The 19,544-nt window shown below is 36.5% G+C and overlaps 1 protein-coding gene across 6 annotated transcripts in view; it reads left to right on the top strand.

Annotated features, from left to right (window-relative positions):
- Positions 1-19,544, top strand: part of PAN3 (poly(A) specific ribonuclease subunit PAN3) — a 78,863-nt gene that overhangs the window by 56,370 nt on the left and 2,949 nt on the right. For 5 of the 6 annotated variants that reach the window (XM_053971961.1, XM_053971966.1, XM_053971962.1 and 2 more), the window contains 6 exons: positions 5,149-5,314; positions 5,727-5,814; positions 11,741-11,880; positions 12,644-12,773; positions 15,623-15,687; positions 16,396-16,534. In XM_053971961.1, the coding sequence (XP_053827936.1) occupies positions 5,149-5,314; positions 5,727-5,814; positions 11,741-11,880; positions 12,644-12,773; positions 15,623-15,687; positions 16,396-16,534 (728 nt within the window). Of the gene's footprint in view, positions 1-5,148; positions 5,315-5,726; positions 5,815-11,740; positions 11,881-12,643; positions 12,774-15,622; positions 15,688-16,395; positions 16,535-17,660; positions 19,541-19,544 lie in introns of those variants that run through there. The other variant, XM_053971964.1, reaches the window with a different exon arrangement.

Below are 19,544 nucleotides of genomic sequence, written 5' to 3' on the forward strand. Positions count from 1 at the left end.
AAAACCTATGTAACGATAATTATGCCATGGAACTTTCACATATTATTGTGGACATTTGCCTAGGTTCAAGGGGGAAGTGGGCTTACTCATGGATGAGAAATATCTGGGGACTGCATAGGCATGCAAATCACTGGAGGCTAATAGAATATTCTACTTGTTTATGTTTATACACTTCAGTATTCATTGCAAGCTGATTTTCGTGTATGTGTCTTTGAAACAGGCTCAATGGGTTATCTGGACCCTTTGTTTTGCCTACTTCAGCTTCCTTTTATAGGCAGGAATAGTATGGGAAATTGGAAATAAGACATCAATGTCTGTTCAAACCGAAGTATTACTTAATTGAGTTGTTGCAACATAACTTACAGGGATATGTAGGGATGATAACTGTCTCCTGACTGTGGCACTTACTACCTGCTCTTTCAATATTTTCAGTAGATAAATTAGGGGAAAAGTCACCTGAATTCCCAAATTTTGCCAGATCTTTCTGCATATCTTTGCTTTGGCCTTTTTTTTTTTTTTTTTTTTTTTTTGGTAACTGCTGCTTTCTAGTCTGGTCCTCAGTAGAAAGAGCAATTTAAGAGAGAAAAATAAGATTGCATACCTATAACTTGATTTCTCAGAATTGCCTGCCTTCACGGATCCTTTCTCCATCCCCTCACAGAGTTTCTTGGCCGTCTGCCTGCCTAGAGGAGACTCCCAAGAGAAGCAGGGGAATGGATGGAAGTTGGGTACTCTGCAGCATGAGGCCCAGATTAGTACAATTGCTTATAAAGGTTTTAGGAGGCACAACACTGTGAACCTGATCAGTGAACTCAGAGAATTTGATTTCAGGTATGCAACCTTATTTATGTTGAACACTTCAGTTGGCAACATGAGACCTTGATAGTTAAAAGATGAGGATTATGGTTTACATGGCTGTCTTGCATGTCACTGGTGTCAATGTGGTCAGTCTTGGGTGTTTTCTTCTTGCCATGTTATTTACAGATCCTGTTACAGGACTACTTTGCTAGAGATTTGGTGTGGAGGAGAAAAATAGCAGCTTACATTAATTTCTATACTGTAAACTAATGTCTCTAACTTCTGAATGCTTCTGAATGTCTCTAACTTCTGAATGCAGTTGTTGCTTGTGTTCTTTATTCAATGATACCTAGTCTTCCTTCAGATGGTACAGTGTGATAATCTAACATTGTTCTGTCATATTTTACTAAATTTGCACGTTTTAAAATCAGGAATCTGAATTTTCAGTTAATTGCTACTCAAAGTACATTTATTTGAAAAGTTTCTTCTTATGTTATTCTCACTTCTTATATTTCCTCAAAACACTTCTTCATACTCTAAACATTAAATCTGTTGTTCTGGAACTTTTTGGTTTTCTTCCACCTTTCTTATATTTCTTAGCTTCAGATTATAGCACGTATTAGTGCATTTATGTCTGCCAAAATTATGTTCTCTTTGCATTAGCAAGCTAACCCAAAAGTACTGAAATGTTGCTCTTAACAGACCAATAATTGAATGGTAAACCAAATTCTGACTGTATGTACTTTAAAACTTAACAGCCAGAAAATCATGGCAAATTAACAGTAACTATTGACAGCTGCCAGAAAGGTTTGTCCTGATGAGTTTTTGTGGTTGGCAGAGATAAGCATGCCTTTGTTATGTCCTTTGGTCTGCTTTTAAACACTGAACAATTAAATGCTGGTGTACATGCTGTTAGTAGGAGTTTTCAGCAGCACAGTCTGTTTTTCAGCAAACAAGTACTTTCTGATAAAGATAAGCATGGTCTGGGAAACTTGCTTTGCTTTTGACACATTAATAGTAGTATGTCATGCACAAAAATGGACTTCACTGCTGACTTTACAGTTTTTGCATCCCCATGTGCTGAATGATTTTTCATAAAATACCCCTTCCATTGAAAAAGAAATAAGTTGTGTGATGAGTAGATGAATAGTGTGTGATGAGGAGTAAGAATATATGAATATTGAAAGTCAGCATGATGTTTTTGAAGACAAAGTATGTGACTAATAATTACCCTAATATACCTTTGCCAAAAGCTGCAAGTTTTTCAAAGTAAGCTTGAATTTTCAGTAGCTTTGGAATTTTCACAAAAAAATACTGCTGTGCACTAGTAGTTCAGAACTTTCCTGTATATTGAAAACTGGGAAATGTAAAACCAAACCCCAAGTTTCCCTGAAGGAGAGATGAAGGCCTACTGCATTTGTCTTGTTTTCAGTACTTTAACTTAGGAACACCAAGTAAACACTGAACAATTCACAGTCTAAATGTAAAAGACTGGTTTACAAGCCTGAGAGGTTCAATTTTGTAAACAGCTGAATCTTTCATTGTTTTTTTTTTTTTCTTCATAACTATGTGAGAATTGCTGTTTCTTGGCACACTTTCAGTGTTCCTGATGATGTCAAACAGGTCCTACTGCTGGTGTTCCCAGGTCTTACTTCCCACCCGAGGACTATTCCTGGATTCATACTTGCTCTGGAGAATAGAATTTCATTTGAATGCTTTTTTTAATTAGCAAAAACTTAATATACACATGCACACCGGTGCAGAAGGTAATTTTTTTGTTCCATTGTCAACAGCATACCACAGACCTAAAAATAAGTGTCAGCATTTTTATTTATTTATGTTTATCCCAATGTGGTAAGGAAAAATAATGCATAACCTGTGTTTTTGAAATGGCCGGTTTTAAATTTTTAATCTTTTCCATTAGTGACTGTGTTCTACATCACAGACATGAAATTACTGGGAGAGGTGAATCTGCCATGCAGTAGGTGGGAAGAACACAGTCTGAAATTTTGCTTGTTGTGGCCATAGATTCAACCTGTGGTGGGAAGCCTTTGCAAATCAACCATGGAATCTCTTAAAAAAAAAAAAACAATTTTTCAAGTAATACTCTGATCATTTGGGTGATGTTTACTTATATTCTTCTGATGTTTTTTCCTTGTGTTCAGCACTGTTTGGAAAGCTTTCCAACTGTGTGTTTCTCCTGAAGAGCAGGCTTTTGGGTCTCATCTCCTTGGGTCTTTGTTCAACAGATATATATATACAGATAGATATGTACAGATAGATATGAAAGAGGGCATTTCAAAGCTGAATCTTTGAATTTGAGGATTTAATGCTTTAGTTTGTATGTTGAGCGTAGGTGATGTGGGGTGCAGCCAAGTGGTGTGAAAACAGCAGCCTAGATTTGGCTGTAGCCTCAAGTAAGTTTTTGCAGTAGTAAAATAATGTTGCTTGAGATTTTCTGATAGATGAGGAGAAGCTGTGTCGAATTGTGGTCTTTCAGTGTATATTAGATATTTTCTTGGTTGCATTGCCTTAATTTGAAAATCAAAGGGCAGGTGCTGTTATACATGCACAAAAATAACTGCCAAGTTTCAGCTTCTCTCTCTCTTTGGGATATGATAGCAACATTTCTGTTTTAGACTTACTTTGTACGGATGTAACTTTCTTACAGTATCCATACACATCCCTGTTAAACTTACTACTCATGTTGCTGTTCATCAGATATAAAGTACATTCTACAGCAAGTAGTAAAGAGATTCTCAACTAGTACAGGAGATTGTATCTTCTCAGTCATTTTATATTACAATTTTTGTCATTCTGAAGAAGACAGAGTTATGAAGGAAAAAGTTTGCTACATGAGACTTGGAATGATGGTTTTTGTGGGAAGCAATTTGCATAATGATTCATCAGGGGGCCAGAAAAAACAAACAATATCTCATTATATTCAGCTTTCAGTAGACATGCCAAGCTTATTACTTTTTAAAGGAGTCAGCATTTTGATCTTCATAATCTAAACCAAAGTACCTTAAACCTGAAAAGCAAACTAAAATTTCGAAAATGGACAAAACAAAGCACAAATGAAAGCTTGTAACATTCCCAGCCCATCACCCCAAAGTCAGTAAAATTTCCAAGTAAAAAGTTATCAGGAATGTGTTCCACTTTTTTTCACTGTGCATATATTTTGTGTGTGTGTATGCATGCAAGTATACACATGCTTACTTTGATGAAATGCACAGATGTTGATATGGTCGTGTAGGAAAAGGGGGAAAAAAAAACCCCAACCTCAAAAAACAACAAGAAACAAAACAACCCAAAAACCCCAAACAAAAAGAAAATCAAACTAAAAAGAAATTAATGTTCAGAGAAGAGCGCAGTCTGTTCACAGCGAAACCAGTCAGATGCTTACATGATTTTACTTAATACTGATGATATTAATCATCTCAAAATAAGCAAGATCAGTACTTAGGCAACCTCTTGAAATATCTCTTGTGGTTTGTTAAATTGAGATGTACTGTCTTAGTCTGGATGTATTTTCTTCTGCTTCAACTTTGTGCAAGGCAAACAATGCCAGCTTACTTGAATTACACACATCATACTTAAAATAACATTTGTTATCTATATCTTCATTTTTTCATGTGTGACTCAGTGTTACTCAAACTGTTTGCAATGTAGGATTTAAGTGTGTGTTTGCAAAGATTGAGTTTTACTTTTGAAAGGAGAACTACAAATCTGTTTGGAAGGGGAGTAATGCATTTCTTTCATATGACCCATGGAATAGGGGTCATGCAGTGATGACTTGTCAGGGAGCTGTGTCACAACAGAACATAAGTGAAGTTGTGTTCAGTGATGTTTAGCCTCCAAATCTTTGTCTGATTTGCTCATGTAAGTTGAAATTAGCTTGTTGCTTTTATCTTATTAGATGATAGAAAATGTTTAATTGGGAAGCCTTCCTGCAATAAAGGAGGTAAAATGTTGCAGCTATTGTGGTACATACTTTTTGTTTCAGGATATTGGTGTTTTTACTTCTGAAGTAGCTGCATATTTTGATGTACCATCTACTTTGAGCAATTTCCAATCAGTGCTCATTGTCAACTTCAAAACATCATTTCCCTGAATATGAGAATGAAAATAATAATGCCTAATGAATTGTCAGCATTTTCAAAAAACCACATGTGAAACCAACCAATGAAGAAAAGTCTATTTCCAAACTCACCTTTAAAGCAACATAGATGTGTCTTTCAAGGACTCTTAAATGAAATGAGTATGTGAGTTAATTGTATGATTCAAGATGTTGTACTTTGCTTTTTGCACAGCAGCCTTCCATTGATGCTCACAACGTTTTGGTTCTAGGTCAGCATGATGGACCTCTGCCACGGCAGCATGCGGGGTTGCTTCCAGAGTCTTTGATATGGGCATATATTGTGCAGCTCAGCTCTGCCTTACGGACCATTCACACAGCAGGACTGGCGTGCAGAGTTATGGATCCAACGAAGATTCTGGTAACAGGCAAAACAAGGTAATGAAAGCATTCAGTCTCACTGTGCTCTGTGCTCCTGGCAGCTGCTGTCTGTGCCCCGATACATAAAGAGCTACTAAGTTCTCTCAACCGGCCTGAGGCAGTGTGCTAATGATTGTAACTTCAGTTTTTTAAAGGTCTTCTGAAACATATTTTGGGAAGACTTATACATTATCCTCAAACTACAGATCAGACCCACTACTGTCAGTTTAAGAATTTGTTTATTTATTTGTAAACTGAATACTGTCTGTGCATTTTATCAAATAGTAAAATCAGTCTTTTCTGATGCATAGTAATTTGCTAAGTACTGATGGCTTTTATCACATCAAACAATTCAGTGAATGCTGGAGGGAAACTGAGAAACCAATAAAGCTTAATGGCAACTTTTCCTTTTCTCTTCTTGTTCCTAAAGGTTACGAGTTAATTGTGTTGGAATCTTTGACGTTTTGACATTTGACAACAGTCAAAATAATCCACTGGCATTAATGGCTCAGTTTCAGGTATGACAACACTGCCAGTTAGGTTGGTGGCTTGGCAAAGGGATTACTGCAAACCAGTGTGATTCCTTTTGGAAGACAAGTACTTTAATTAAACTGTAGTCCAGTGTATCTATCTGTAAATGACTGTATTTTTTCATTCTAATTTGGTCTTGGTTCTCCCATACACTATTCAAATTTGCTTGTAATTTATAAATGTAAGTGCTCACTTTGATATCTTCTGCCTCTAAAATTTCAACAAGCTCACCGAACAGGTTGAACTATAGTATTTAACAAACTGAAGTCAGAAAAGACTGGAAATAAAATTTTCTAAAGGAAGAAGAAGAAAAATCCTACATTTAGTGTTAGAGATAAAAAATAATGATTCAGTAATAGTTTTTGCTCTGTCTTTTGTGATTTTAACATAAATAACTAAGTGTTGAATACCTGTTGAGAGGAGTAAGATCTTTCAATTAACTGCATTTAGACCCTCTCCTCGTGCCAAAAAGATTCTAGTGTATCTTTATTTTGGGCTCCTAGTTTTTCCGTGCTCTCCTGGTGTTCTCTGAAGCGTGGACTCTGCATAATTCCTGAATTATGAAGAACCCCTTTAGACTTAACAAAAACTGTTCCACAGTCATCTGGAGCATCACTGTGTACAGGAGTGCCTCTTTCCCTAACTTCCCCTCAGGGTAAAGTACGTTACTTCAGCAGTCATCACATACCCTGTCTGTACTGGGAGTGAAAGACTACAGTAGGGAGTTGGATTTAATTTATTTTCATTAATTGACTTTATTCACTGTGAGAACTGCTTATTCAGTCTTTAAGTAATAACTGAAATGTTTGAACTTTGGCCAGCAGAAACTAACTTGTTGGAGTCCTAGAACGTAACTTTTTTTTTTTAATGATACAGTAAAGCAGTTTGCAGTGTGCTTTGAGGAGTACACCAAAGGATTTCATGCTCCCACACACACACACACACACACACACACACTCAGCTGTGTATCAGTGGGCTTTTGGTAATAATTTAGTGGGAAACAGTTGAGAGAAGATGAAAATACATGTAAGTAAGGGATTCCATGCCTAAAAATGTAACGAGGGGTTTTTTTTAAATCTAAGTACTTCTCTATTTTAATTTCAGCTTGGAAAGGGATCCTCCTGAGATATTTTGACATTCAAGTAAAGAAAAACATTTAAAATACTTGAAGATACAAACCTAAAAATACTTGCAGGTACACAAGTCTGTCAAAAGCACTTACCACCATAGCAGCTCAACACATGGCAGCTGACTTGCTTGATAATGCCTAGTTTTTTTTTAGGGGGAATGGCTTTTCATGTTTTATATGTTGTTAATATTCAAATTGTTTAGGTTGCTCTGCTAAACCAGAAAACAAATACTCCTAAATACTTAGTTTGGAAGGTCTAAACTGCGATTAGTAAATACAGTATGGCATTTTCTTTTGTTGCTTTTTCTAGAAGGGCTAGGCTTTCACTGCCCATTTTCTTCCTTCAGAGGTGCCAGACTGGGTCCATTCCTTGAAATTTAGGAGTCATTTCTCATACTCTACCTTTGTTTGCCCTAGCCAGATAAAATTACAAAATAACAGCAGCTGCTCATCCTTTTTCCTTTCGATCTATGACCCAGTTCCTGAATTCCTCTGGGACTCCTGTGGCTGTTAAAAATGTAGGTTATCTCTTGGTTTACTGCCCACCTAATATGCATTTCCTTGTTGTTGTCTTTAATGGAGAAAGCTATATTTGTTAGAGTTTGCCATTTTCTGGCTATTCCCATGGATTATATAAAGAGAGATTTTTGGCCAAAACAGTGAGGGGCTATGTAAAAGGAATGCAATTGTTCTTTACAATCTGTGTTAAACTCATTAATCTCTACGGTTATTTAAGACTTACATAAAGGCAACAATAAAGGAAGCTAAAAAGAAGTAAATGAACTACGAATGGCAACTTGCATTGAAATAGGGGTTAAACCTGGATAAACTGCAGCACGGGACTTCCTGCCCTGCTGCAGTCCATAAGGCTTGTGTCAGTCAGTTGCAAGGTACAGATGGGAAAGGTAAATGGTGATACAGGAAACAGTAAAAATATTTAATAAATACTTCTGTATTTGGAATAACATGTAAGTCCTCCCCTTTACAAATATAAGAGAACATAAGTTTTACTGTTTTTACAAGGGCTATAAGGTTACTTTTGCTTAAAGTAAATATTTTCAATTTAGCAATCCAAAATAACTTTCATATGCACCTCCCCAAATTTAAAGAAACTACTTTGAAGAGATGTCTCAAGTACTAATATTGACTCTAAAAAACCCACCAAAATGTAGGAACTTAAAGGTACTTCTAAGGACAATTCCAGAACTTATCCTTTTATGTGAATCCACAGAACTAGAGTATGGATGAGCTGCTACTGATCCAAGCATGGCAGTGGATCAGGATAAACAAAGCAAAATAAAAAAGTAGTGTTGGCTTCAAAGTGTTTCTGGAAAATGGATCCTGTCAAAAAAAAGTTTTATTTGAATAGCTTACATATCTGGCTGGTAAAATCAAGTATATAAAATGTTGAGGTATCTCTAGGGCATTTGGCATAGTGACACATACCTAATTAATAAAAAAAAAAAAAAAAAAGAAAGGGTACCTATGCAATTAACATTTAAATTACTCACTTGATATGCTTGAAATTGACTTGGTAACAGGGATACATTAATGAAGGGGGCTGTTTCTGAGTTTATCCCCTAGTGCTGGTTTTTAGTGAACGTTATTTAATAGCTCTATCAATGAACTAAATGCTGCTAAAATCCTTACAAAGCTTTCAAGAGATAAAAAAAAATAAGTTGGTACAGGTTACAGTTATGAATTGAATTACTAATTAAATGGTTATTAATTGCATGCAAGGTATATTTTTGAACAAAAGGCTACTGCAGCTTAGAAGGTGTAAAGATTTTCCTTGAAGAATCAACTTAGTATGACTTCATAGTCACTGTTGACAGTTAACCATAGCAGAAGTTTTCTGTCAGATCTGTGGCAAAAGGAACTTAAGTGATCCATAGGAGCATGCAAACACAACAGAGGGTATAAACATGGAAATGATTGTACCTAATATAGATCTGTACCTTGCACTGGCAAGGCTACTACAGGAATGCAGAACAATATATTTCTGGTGTTCCTGCTGCAAGGAAGTCTAGTAGTTCTTGTGTGCCTTCTTTAACCTTTCTTTGCCTAGGAACAGTAAGAGCTGAATCTGCTGATATTTTCTGAAGATAGGTTAGGACTTAATAGGCATATGTGGATTGCTTCCTTACAGCTCCTGGGAAGTCATGTCTGAATGGACAGAGTGGGTCAGCAGATGGTAGTTTAGTTGCCTCTAAAACAGTAATCTGACTCTCAGAAGTCCTGAACTTTATGGGATCTTTCCAGCTTGTGATACTCTGATTCTCCAGTCACACGGGAAGAATATTACCTTTGTACCCCTGTAAAACTTAAAACATTGGGTATTGTGATAACATTTTCTTTCAGGGTTTCAGCTAACAGTGAATAGTGAAGTGCCTCCAGAGAGCAGTTCATCTGACTCAAAATCTGAATTGTCTTACAGAATTACAGCTGTGTCTTAAATTGATCCGTCTCTTGACTGAATGCTTGAAGTTCCTAAAATAAGTGGGATGAATCCAAGACACTTTTGTGTCTAAAACAAGCTAATCATTGGCTGTAATTTGAAAACTGTGTGTTTGGGGATACATTGGGGTGTCGTATCCTCTCTGCCAGTTCTTCTGGTAGACAAAATTTGTGAAACAAGAAAAATTTAAGGTTGCAAGTCAAATGCTCAAAACTCCACAAATTTAGAATTTAAAATTTCCTGTCTGATGTTAAATGTAAGACTTTCTCAGTCATTTCTAAAATCTAATGCAATCTGTATTATGAAAGCACCTGTGCAAAGGAAGACAGAATTTTCATAGGATCTTGCCTGTATGTTTTCAGTGTCTCAGGGTTGTGTGATGATATAGAATTTATATAGGATATATCCTTATGAATGACTAAAAGTTGAAAGATATTAAGTGTAAAGTAGAGGACTGCAGAAAGAAGTACAACTGTGGTTAATGCAAATGCATATTTCTTCCAAGACCTTTTGGAGGAAAAAATCATAATGAAAATGCCATTGTCTCAGGTGACACGTTTCTAGATACTGCACCAGCAGAAATCCTCTGTTTAGAACCATAGCAGTGTTCCCTGCTGCTGAAATCCACTATTTGTTAGTGGAAGCAAGTTCACACTGAAAAGGGGGTTTATTGCTCTGATTAATGTCTCTTTACTAGAGAAAAAAGGGATGCTAATACTCAGAAATTCTGTGTTGCTTAGGAAATACTCTAGCATATGCCAGTCCCGCGTCCTTTTCGACCACTTTGTCCTTATTTGTCTCATTTTCCACATCCTGTTTCTGTCTTCATTAGCTACAAGAATAATAGCTTCTTAACTTCTGATGTATTGTTTATCCATGTTCAAATTGTGCTGCTTAATCATACTTGATATAGGAACAGCAGGGACATTGAGAGACCTGGAAAGGTTTGGTATTTTTCCCTTCCCTCAGCACCTGGGAGATGCGGCTTCAGGGAAGGCTCTGCTCAGCTACTGCAGCCAGAGGCAGCAGGTGTGGTTATGCCTCTGGGTGGAAGAGCTGTGAGGAGCTGTGGCATGTTCACCATCACAGCACTTTTCTAAAGCTGCTGAATTCTAACCAGAACTTTTAATGCTGCCAGATTTTTTAGCCTTTCTTACAGAAATGACAGAACGTGGATTCTTGGTATGCCTGCATTCTCTGCTAAATGGCTTGGCCTTGCTCTAGGCTATGGAACTGACATTCTCAATTACTAGTAGCTTTTATGTTTTTACTTTTGTAAAAATATGTTATTTTCTCAAAAAAAACAAAACCAAAAAAAAACAGACCAAAACCTCAGGAAAATTCTAATTTCATATCTATAGCTGACTGTTAAATTCACTCTGAGACATGTCCAGCATGGAAGGCTGCAGGTGTTTTTAAGTTTAGCCAAGTTGTGTGCAGCTGAAAGCTTTCCATGGAAAGAATCAGTTTAACTTTTCCTATGAATGTCATCATTTGCTACTAAATGAAGCTCTTGCTTTTAGCAGTGGGCTTTAAAATCTTCTACAGCTTTTCAAAATCATTTCTCATGGCTGGCTATTAATACTGGCAGAATTTTCTGTTATGGCAAAGCAGGCTATAATCCAGCATTTGTCTTTTAAGAGCAGTTCTGCTTTTAACAAAAGTGTTGAGTGATGCAAAGATTTCTTCATAACACACAATGCTGTTTGGTTTGGCAGCCATACAGGCCTGTCTAGTTATTTTGCACAGTTCAGATCTTTTCACACTGTCCATCAGATATAAAAATATTTGAGCAATTTGTTAAAATGGTGATATCATGTAGATGAATGTGGTATGGATCCCAGTATAGAATTCACACTGGATGGCTAGACTGAAAAAATACGAATACAGAAAATGCTGGTTTCAGTTTTAACAAATAATCCTTTTATTTCTACATCTCATATTGAGAAGATGTGTTCTGTTTACCACCAACTCCTTGACTTGTCAGGATTGAGCAGGTGGGTGGCTCAGAGAACCTCATTACAGAGCTTCTGCTCAGTACACAGTTCTCTCTGGTACTGTCCTTAAGCTAAAAATAGGTAAATATTAATAATTCAAAGATAAATATAGTACTTTAAAATTGTTAGGTGTCAGGACAGATTTTCTTCTGTACATTTTAACTACTGTAACTTGAACAATCATATTGAACTATGATTTGAATAGTACTTACTTTAGGTGCTCAAATTCTTCTAAGGTTATTGAACAACTGTCTCTTTAACACCATCTAGTACCATAGGTAGTATTTGTCTATACTAAGAATCTTACCTGTGTGTGTTTTCCCTACTAGCAAGCAGATCTGATCTCCCTGGGGAAAGTTGTGTTGGCTTTGGCTTGCAATTCTTTATCAGGAATTCAGAGAGAGAATTTGCAGAAAGCAATGGAACTGGTGACAATCAACTATTCCTCTGATCTGAAGAATCTGATTTTGTAAGTTTGTTTAATAAATCTTTTAAAGGAAAATGCAGCGCTTTTTATGTATGCAAATGCAAAAGTCAAATGGTATTTTTAAAGGCAAGGAAGATTACAGATAAATCTACTGTTGTTGAGTTGTCTTCATGATCAGTGCACTGTTAAACATTGATATAATTTTTTTTTATATAATGCTGGTAAAGCTCTTTTTAAGATTTAGGAGTGTAAACAAAACAAGCATTTTAGGTTGTCTTCAATACTGGGCTTCATTGCATGTTCTCTGCAATAGCAGTATGCTAGTCTTATCTTACAGTTTCAGAAAGTACTGAGAAATAGGCACACTGACTTTTTGGCTGAAAGGTTGAGTGCTAGCTTTTTCTGGCTGCATATTCTTTTTGTGTTGTTTCAATATAGTCAGCCTTTTTCCCCCTTGCAGCCTGAGTGGGAAAAGTAGAAGTCTTTTCTCCTTTCCTCATTTGAAAAACAATTGCATTGCCCTCTGAATCTACATCCTTCTCTCTTCTTGTATATGTTCTTGCTGTTTGAATGGAGTGAACTGCATAGTTTCGTGAAAGTATACTCCTGCCTTGTATAAATGACTGACTCAATGTATACATGCAAATTAATTGTGTTTTCTTGATGGTATCTTATTCTGAGAAACGTAAGAATTGTCAACTTTGTCTATTAAATACAAAAAGTTAAATAGTTATAAAATCATAATGGAATATAATGTTTGGTATTTGTAGAAAGTAATCTTTTGGTGGTTGGGTTATTTTGGCAGGTATTTGCTGACTGACCAAAACAGACTTCGCAGTGTAAACGATATCATGCCTATGATTGGTGCACGATTCTATACTCAGTTGGATGCTGCTCAGATGCGAAATGATGTTATAGAAGAAGACCTAGCAAAGGTAAATCATGTAGTAATTCCTGCAGAAAGATCTGTAGTCAGTGTTCCTAGAGCTGTACTTTAAAAGGGAATGTTTTGTACTGGTTTCTCTTTCTGGGTTTTTTTTCCTTCTGTTTGTTTATTAACCTAAGTAATCTTCCTGAAGGCTTGACAACTCTAAGCTCAGGCTTTTGAAAGCTCCAAAGCTTCAAGAATTCCTAGTTCTAAGATGTCCTCAGCTGTGTTTTAATTGAAGTAGCATCTTCATTTCAACCAGTAGTTTTGGGGAAATTACGTTCTTTGTAGCATGGTTAAAATTACCATTATGAGTAAAGTATGTCACGTAGATCATGTAATGTGTGCTAAAACCCCATAAATTTTTAGGTTTGGATTTTGGTGTCCCTGGTCTCATATGTTTTCTTTTCTGAATGAATTCTAATTCATGGAGATACCATGTTCAGCTTTTCTAAGTGTGCACTCTTGCTGTGTGGGGGTCTGTGGTGTTCAGTCAAGGTATCAAGTACCTAGCTATAAAAGAAATACGTACTATGTATCAAGTCAGGGTGTATTTGTTCAACAGGAAGGAGTGTCTGTTAGTCAGAAGCGACTGACAGCATGATTTCTACCAGGACTGAGATACATTGTGGAATGCTTTCATGGCCCTGAAAATGTGTGGGATAGGGTATTACACAAGGATTTAATCAAGTCCTGTGATTCTACTCCATTATAACCCCTCACTGAGAACTTTTTAAGAGATAGTAGGCCAGTGTTTGGCATTCTGATGGACTCAGTTCTCTTGATTTCTCCAGTATTGTCCTGTTGGAGAACAGTTTTCTCCTCCTTGATGAAAGATGCTGAAATCTATCAGAAGCAAGGAGCTGTAGAAGAGCCAGGCAGTATCTGTTGTACCTCTAGATGCTGGGTGCTCACTTTGTCAGAATCAACTACTAATTCTTCTCCAGAGATGTTTGAGATCATTTGTTGTTAGGGTGGCCTATATGCCTGCACAAAGCTGAGTAGATGGACTCTTTCCCATAGCAAAGATGGAGACTGCCCTGTGATCAGCATTAAAATTTCTTTATTTTTAGTCACATTGTCTGAGCAGTTGCTTATCGCTGGCAGGTGGGCAGAGGTACTACAAATTCAAGTTGTTGCTTAGCCCCCAGTTTGGCAATAGCTGTTTAACTGACAGTGATAAATACCACTTCTTAATTAGTTGTCACACTGTAACTTGTTCATACTGTGAGATCCCCTCCATTAACATCAGAGATACAGTATCTCTTAAGTCTAGTCTGGTACCCTCTGTTCATTTTTGTCCCAAAGCAAATGCTTTAGAGGGAATATTAGAAAAAGACTACCATGTGTGGGTTTTTTTTTTCTCATATTCTCCAAGCATGGAGTTGTCTGTAGCTTGGGGACTTCTGATGCAGGAAGTTGTTTATATGTAGTTAATATCTTTGTAACAATCACTTTTCACACAGCAGTAACCCTATTATGCTATTCATTTCCTTCCTCACTTTTACATTCATCATATTGATGTAATAGCAGTCCAAGCCTCAGTTTATAAGCCCTGTGGAGAGTATCTCCCTCCTTACAGGCTACTAGGCCTGCTGGGAGGCCTCTTGGAGACTTAGTGCCTGTGTTGTTGCTCAGCTGTGTCACCATTCACTGGGAATCTGCAGAGCAGTGAACTTAAGACAGATGTAGTTTTGGCTTTTGAGTATGACCACATGCCAAAAATACATTTGGTGGTTAGACCAAATAGTAGACCTTGGCTAGCTGGACAGGGTTGGTTTTCCATGTCAGTCTCTTTAAGTGCAGCTACTGTTGTGGTACAAGCTGTTCTCCAGTGTGTTTTTAGACTATTAATAGAACTCTGCAACCCATAGGTTGTCCAAGGTCAGGCTGTTATCACCTTGACCCACTTTATTTACCTAGCTGTGCACAGTAATCTACTCCAGACTAAATTCAGTTGAAATCAATATGATCATGCATGGAATTAGATGCATCTTAGCATGAATAATGTTGTAGACCTGAGCCATTGGAGAATGTCAATAATATTAGAGAGGATCTTTTCCTGACAACTTTGATTTACACTGTGAATTAATTTTTTGTTTACTGTAAGCTAGGATGTTACTGTTTTTACTGCATCCTGAGTGGTGTGGAAAAACACGCTAAAGCAACTTTCAGTTGCATGTGTGCTAAGCAACTATAATTTTGATGTTCTGCCTCTGTGTGACCTCATTTGTCATTGCTTTATTTATGTAATTTATGGACTCAGCTCTTTTAAGACTTTGAACTGCTTTGAAAAAACTTGTTTCAAAACTAGTTTTGCAATCAATTATCATTTGAGTTCATTGATATTGTTGCTAAATATTTACTAATAATGGCCTAGAAAGCATTTCTGAAAAACAGATCTGGTAGATTGTTTCTTCTCCTCTTTACTTGAAATAAGGTGGTGTACTGAATACTTCTGTGTATCTTGGTAACTCTGTGTGTGTATATATAAAAAACCCATATTCTTCTTGTCTAACTTACTGTATTTTAGCATACCTGTATAGACTGGCAGGAGATTAGATTTACATTTCTACAAAGAGAGAGATTTCCTGGTCCAGTTCCTGCTGGGACAGAGAGGTATCACTAGTTGCTGAATCTTCACATTATAATTTGAAGTGCTAAAATGAGCACTGGACTACTGATACATAATACAATGCATTTGATCTCTGTCTGAAAAAACTATACCCTCTTCTTTGAATAAATAAGTCTTTGTAATTCATAGTGGTTCACTGGCATTATTACCATGTATCTTTTGCAAGTAAACATCTAAATTTTGTTTCAGAGACTCTTAATAACCTTTTTCTTGTTTTCTAGGAGGTGCAAAATGGAAGGTTGTTTAGGCTCCTAGCAAAATTGGGAACAATCAATGAGAGGCCAGAGTAAGAAATACTTATTTTTGTGGTTTAGAGTATGTAAAACACAGTTTGCAATGCACTTTCTTCCTTTATAGATTTAAGCTAAATTTTTTCCCCTATATTTGCCCATAGAGAAATGAGTATTTAAGAAGACTTGAGAAAAATCAGATAAGCAGCTCTGACCAAATCTTTAAGTAGACAGGAGAAGGCTACAAGTAGATATGCTGAAGTTGTTTCATTGTATTTAGTGTGGTTTCTCTTGTGAGTGGCAGTAGTTTTGGACAAAATCCATAGCTTGCTTTAACTGAAGCAAAGGATGTAGATACTGGTTTTAAGCTAGTGAGTTTTCACCTTGTTTTTTATTCACAAACTACATCAAAACGAAGTATTCATTGTCTGTTTTCCATCCTTTTGCATAAACTTAGAGTTATGTTTATAATGCAGGTTTCTACATGTGTTTTACATGGTAAACTTGTTGCAGATAATTTTTGCTTTCTTCCATTATTTTTGGTGGCTCTTGGAAGGCATTAGCTTTAGGGGCTCAAGCAGCTGAGAAAGTTTTTGTGTATGCTATCTTCTGTTTATGGTGGGGGGGACTAATTTAATTGCAGTTCATAGCAGGTAGATTAGCTGTGCGATAAGATTACTCATCTGAGATTGAAGTGTCATATCTGTGGGGTTTGATTTTACTTAACTTACTGAGCTTTAATATGAGAATTTGTTTTTCACTAGGTTTCAGAAGGACCCAACGTGGTCAGAAACTGGAGACAGGTATTTACTAAAGCTCTTTCGAGATCACCTTTTCCATCAGGTGACAGAAGCGGGTACTCCTTGGATTGACCTCAGTCACATTATCTCATGTCTTAACAAGGTACACTGTACTTCAGTTAGCTTTTACACATTTGATTGGGTTAGCTTTCTTTAAAAGAGTATTCCACTGCAAAGCAAGTTGGCACTGGAAGTGCCATTAATTAATGCCATTGGCTTAGCTGGCGGTTATTTTCCCCATTTTGGATTAAAACCATGTATTCACTAAGCTAATATTCCAACATCTATGGATATCTTAAATAAAACTAGTACATGAATATTAAAAATTTGTTAATATAGTGTGCGATACAATATTAACTTTTCATCCTAGAATGCATTGATTACTGTGGATAAGCAATGCTGGTCCCTTTATGCTACTCTGGTCTTTCAACACAGCATAAAGGATCCATAATACTCCTTTAACTGGGGGAGGTTTCTGCTGGTAGTTATCACAAAGGATGGTCATAAGGCAAGATCCATTCCTAAACTGTGCTGACTCGAGTAGGAGACAGGAGGGAAACTGCAACAGAAATTTGTGCAAAATCTTTGCCATGGACGGTGCTGGAAAATTTCTGTGACTTAATATGTTAAGTCCACTTCTGTAATAACTTCCCTAGCCTCTCCAGCCCTTTGTTTTCAAAGGTTGACTTAACAAAGCTATTTGCAGTTTTCTAAGAGCTGCACCTCTAGCAGAATTTTGTCTGAGCACTCTCATGATTAATAGCAGGAGATGTGTGAGAGACCGCAAGATCTTCAGTAGATGAAGAACTTGTCTTGCTCCATAAATTAAAAAGTATGTGAGCTGATTATTTTTTTCATTGGTAGATCGGATTTCAACTTATTTTACATTGTTTTGCCAAACTTCAATAATCCATGGGAGACTAAGACGCTGCAACTTTTTTTGTTCTTGCTTTTGTAGCTGCTTGGTAATTTCACTTGCTCTGTAGAGAATGGTGATGCAGACACTGACAATACACAGTTGTAGTGCCCAGTATTTTCTAGGACTAGGACAGTCAACTTTCTCCTCCAAGAAAAGTAGAATATGTTCAGATCCTTTGATGTGTAATAACTATGCAGTTAAATATTTTTCTAAAATTGTCAGGGTTTCTAACCTCCTATTAGACCACTGCTGTGCATTTTTTAACCTCCTTTTTATCTTTCTGGTTGGTGTCTGTAATCACTTTAAAAAGGACATTAAAGGGATTGAGGCTAAATCAAAAAGAAAGCATGTTGACATTCAAGTAGGCATTGAAATGCCATCATGATTTGAAAGCAGTGACTCATACAGTACTGTAGCAAGAGGGGACAGTCCTGAATTCATAGGTCAGGTAAGAGACAATGTCAAAGAATGCCTTGTTCTATAAATGTTCATGGCTTACCTTTTTAAACAGAGGCTCTTCTCTTCTGTGGTTGTGGGCTCAGCACACAAAAAATGTAAGACTTACAGAACTCTGCTTTGGAAATACACTCTAAAAAGCACTTCAGAAACTGTAGAAGTACTAGTAGGAGTTATATGGACTTTACTGGTACTTGCCAAACACATTCCTTTTGAATGAAAGCTATTCTGTTGTTTTAAAAAAAACCAAACCAACAAACTTTCTTTGGTGTTTTGAGCATCTTTTCAGCTGAGAATATTGATTTATGCATCCACAGGAGGAAAGAAAGCCATAAATATTGATGTTTATAATTAGCAGTGTGGCTTTCTTAATACAGATCTTCCATTAGGAAGACCTTCTATTATTCATTGATTTGTTGTATGATGATAATGGGAATGAACGGTGGACAATATTTCACAAACACCTCAATTGTATTAAGATTTTGTAATGGATGTTGGAAGACACTGGTGGTTTTATCCTACTCTACAAAATTAGAAGATAATTGGCTTGCTTTTGTCCTTCTGAAACCATTCAAAAAGCAGCTTTAAAATGTGGCGGTTCCAACTTTTAAGGTTATACTCAAAACATTACTTTAGAAGAGAAATGCAAGAAAATGCTAACTTGCTGTGTTGCTCCAGAGAGCAGCTAGTGGAACATCTCTGTGACGAATTTCATTGTTTTTCTATTCAGTACAATATAATACAATAATAGTACAATATTATAACAGTACAATATTACAAACAATTATAAACCTGCTGGGGTTGTATTTCCAAAGAATGGATTGGTAGTGTCATATCTCACTTATCTCTGCCCCACCTTTTGTATTGGAATAAGAAAGACTGTGGTGGAACTATAAACATTGACAAAAACAAAACTAAAAAAATTATGCATAATAAGAGAGTCTGACAGTTCTCTATTGATGAAGATTTCTTGCACGGTGAGAAGAATATAAGAAACAGTGATGTAATAGGCTTCAGCATGTAAAGCAGGATATTCCTCTGTTAGAAATTAGGATCTAATGGTATATTAAAAAAAAGTGCATATTCAATTTGAGAAGTCAGAACAAGCCATGAGAAGAAATGTGGAACAAATGTTGATCTTCTACCCCAAATTATCCATTTGGTTATGGATTATACCAAAGTAATTTTTTATTTCTAAGGGATTAAATGTACCATACAGCTTAGTTTGTTTCCAGTACTGTCAAAAATGTGAGGTTTGTTTGGGTTTCTACCAGTTTTCAGGCTACCTGGGGCTGATCAATCCATTATCTCATTTCGGTGTGGACAAGAAGTAAATTACTGTCAAATTACCTACCTGACGTTTAGGCTTGTGGATCATATGTGCAAATGTAATGTCAAATTTAGTTTTGTTCTTCAGGAAGTACATGAAAAAATTGCCAGGCTTTCTACACAGGGAAGTATAGCATTACAGGATTACTAGCTTTGTGGAAAGGGAAGGAAGCAATGATAATCTAGTCCTAAGGTCTGGAATGTCCGTCAGGTTAAGACCAAAATGTCTCGATTTTTTGGCAAGGACGTTGTTGTGGTGCAATTCAGATTCTTCCTTTGTGTCCTGTTAGTGGATTTGAACTGCACTATAACAATGTACTTGCCAAGAAATTGATTGCTTTTGTTGTTGGGGAAATGTTTTGCCATTTCTTTCACACTTCTTTTATTTTATCTTTTGCATTCTTGTTAC

This window comes from Vidua macroura, chromosome 2 (genome assembly GCF_024509145.1).
Source record: "Vidua macroura isolate BioBank_ID:100142 chromosome 2, ASM2450914v1, whole genome shotgun sequence".
Taxonomy (NCBI): Eukaryota; Metazoa; Chordata; class Aves; order Passeriformes; family Viduidae; genus Vidua; species Vidua macroura.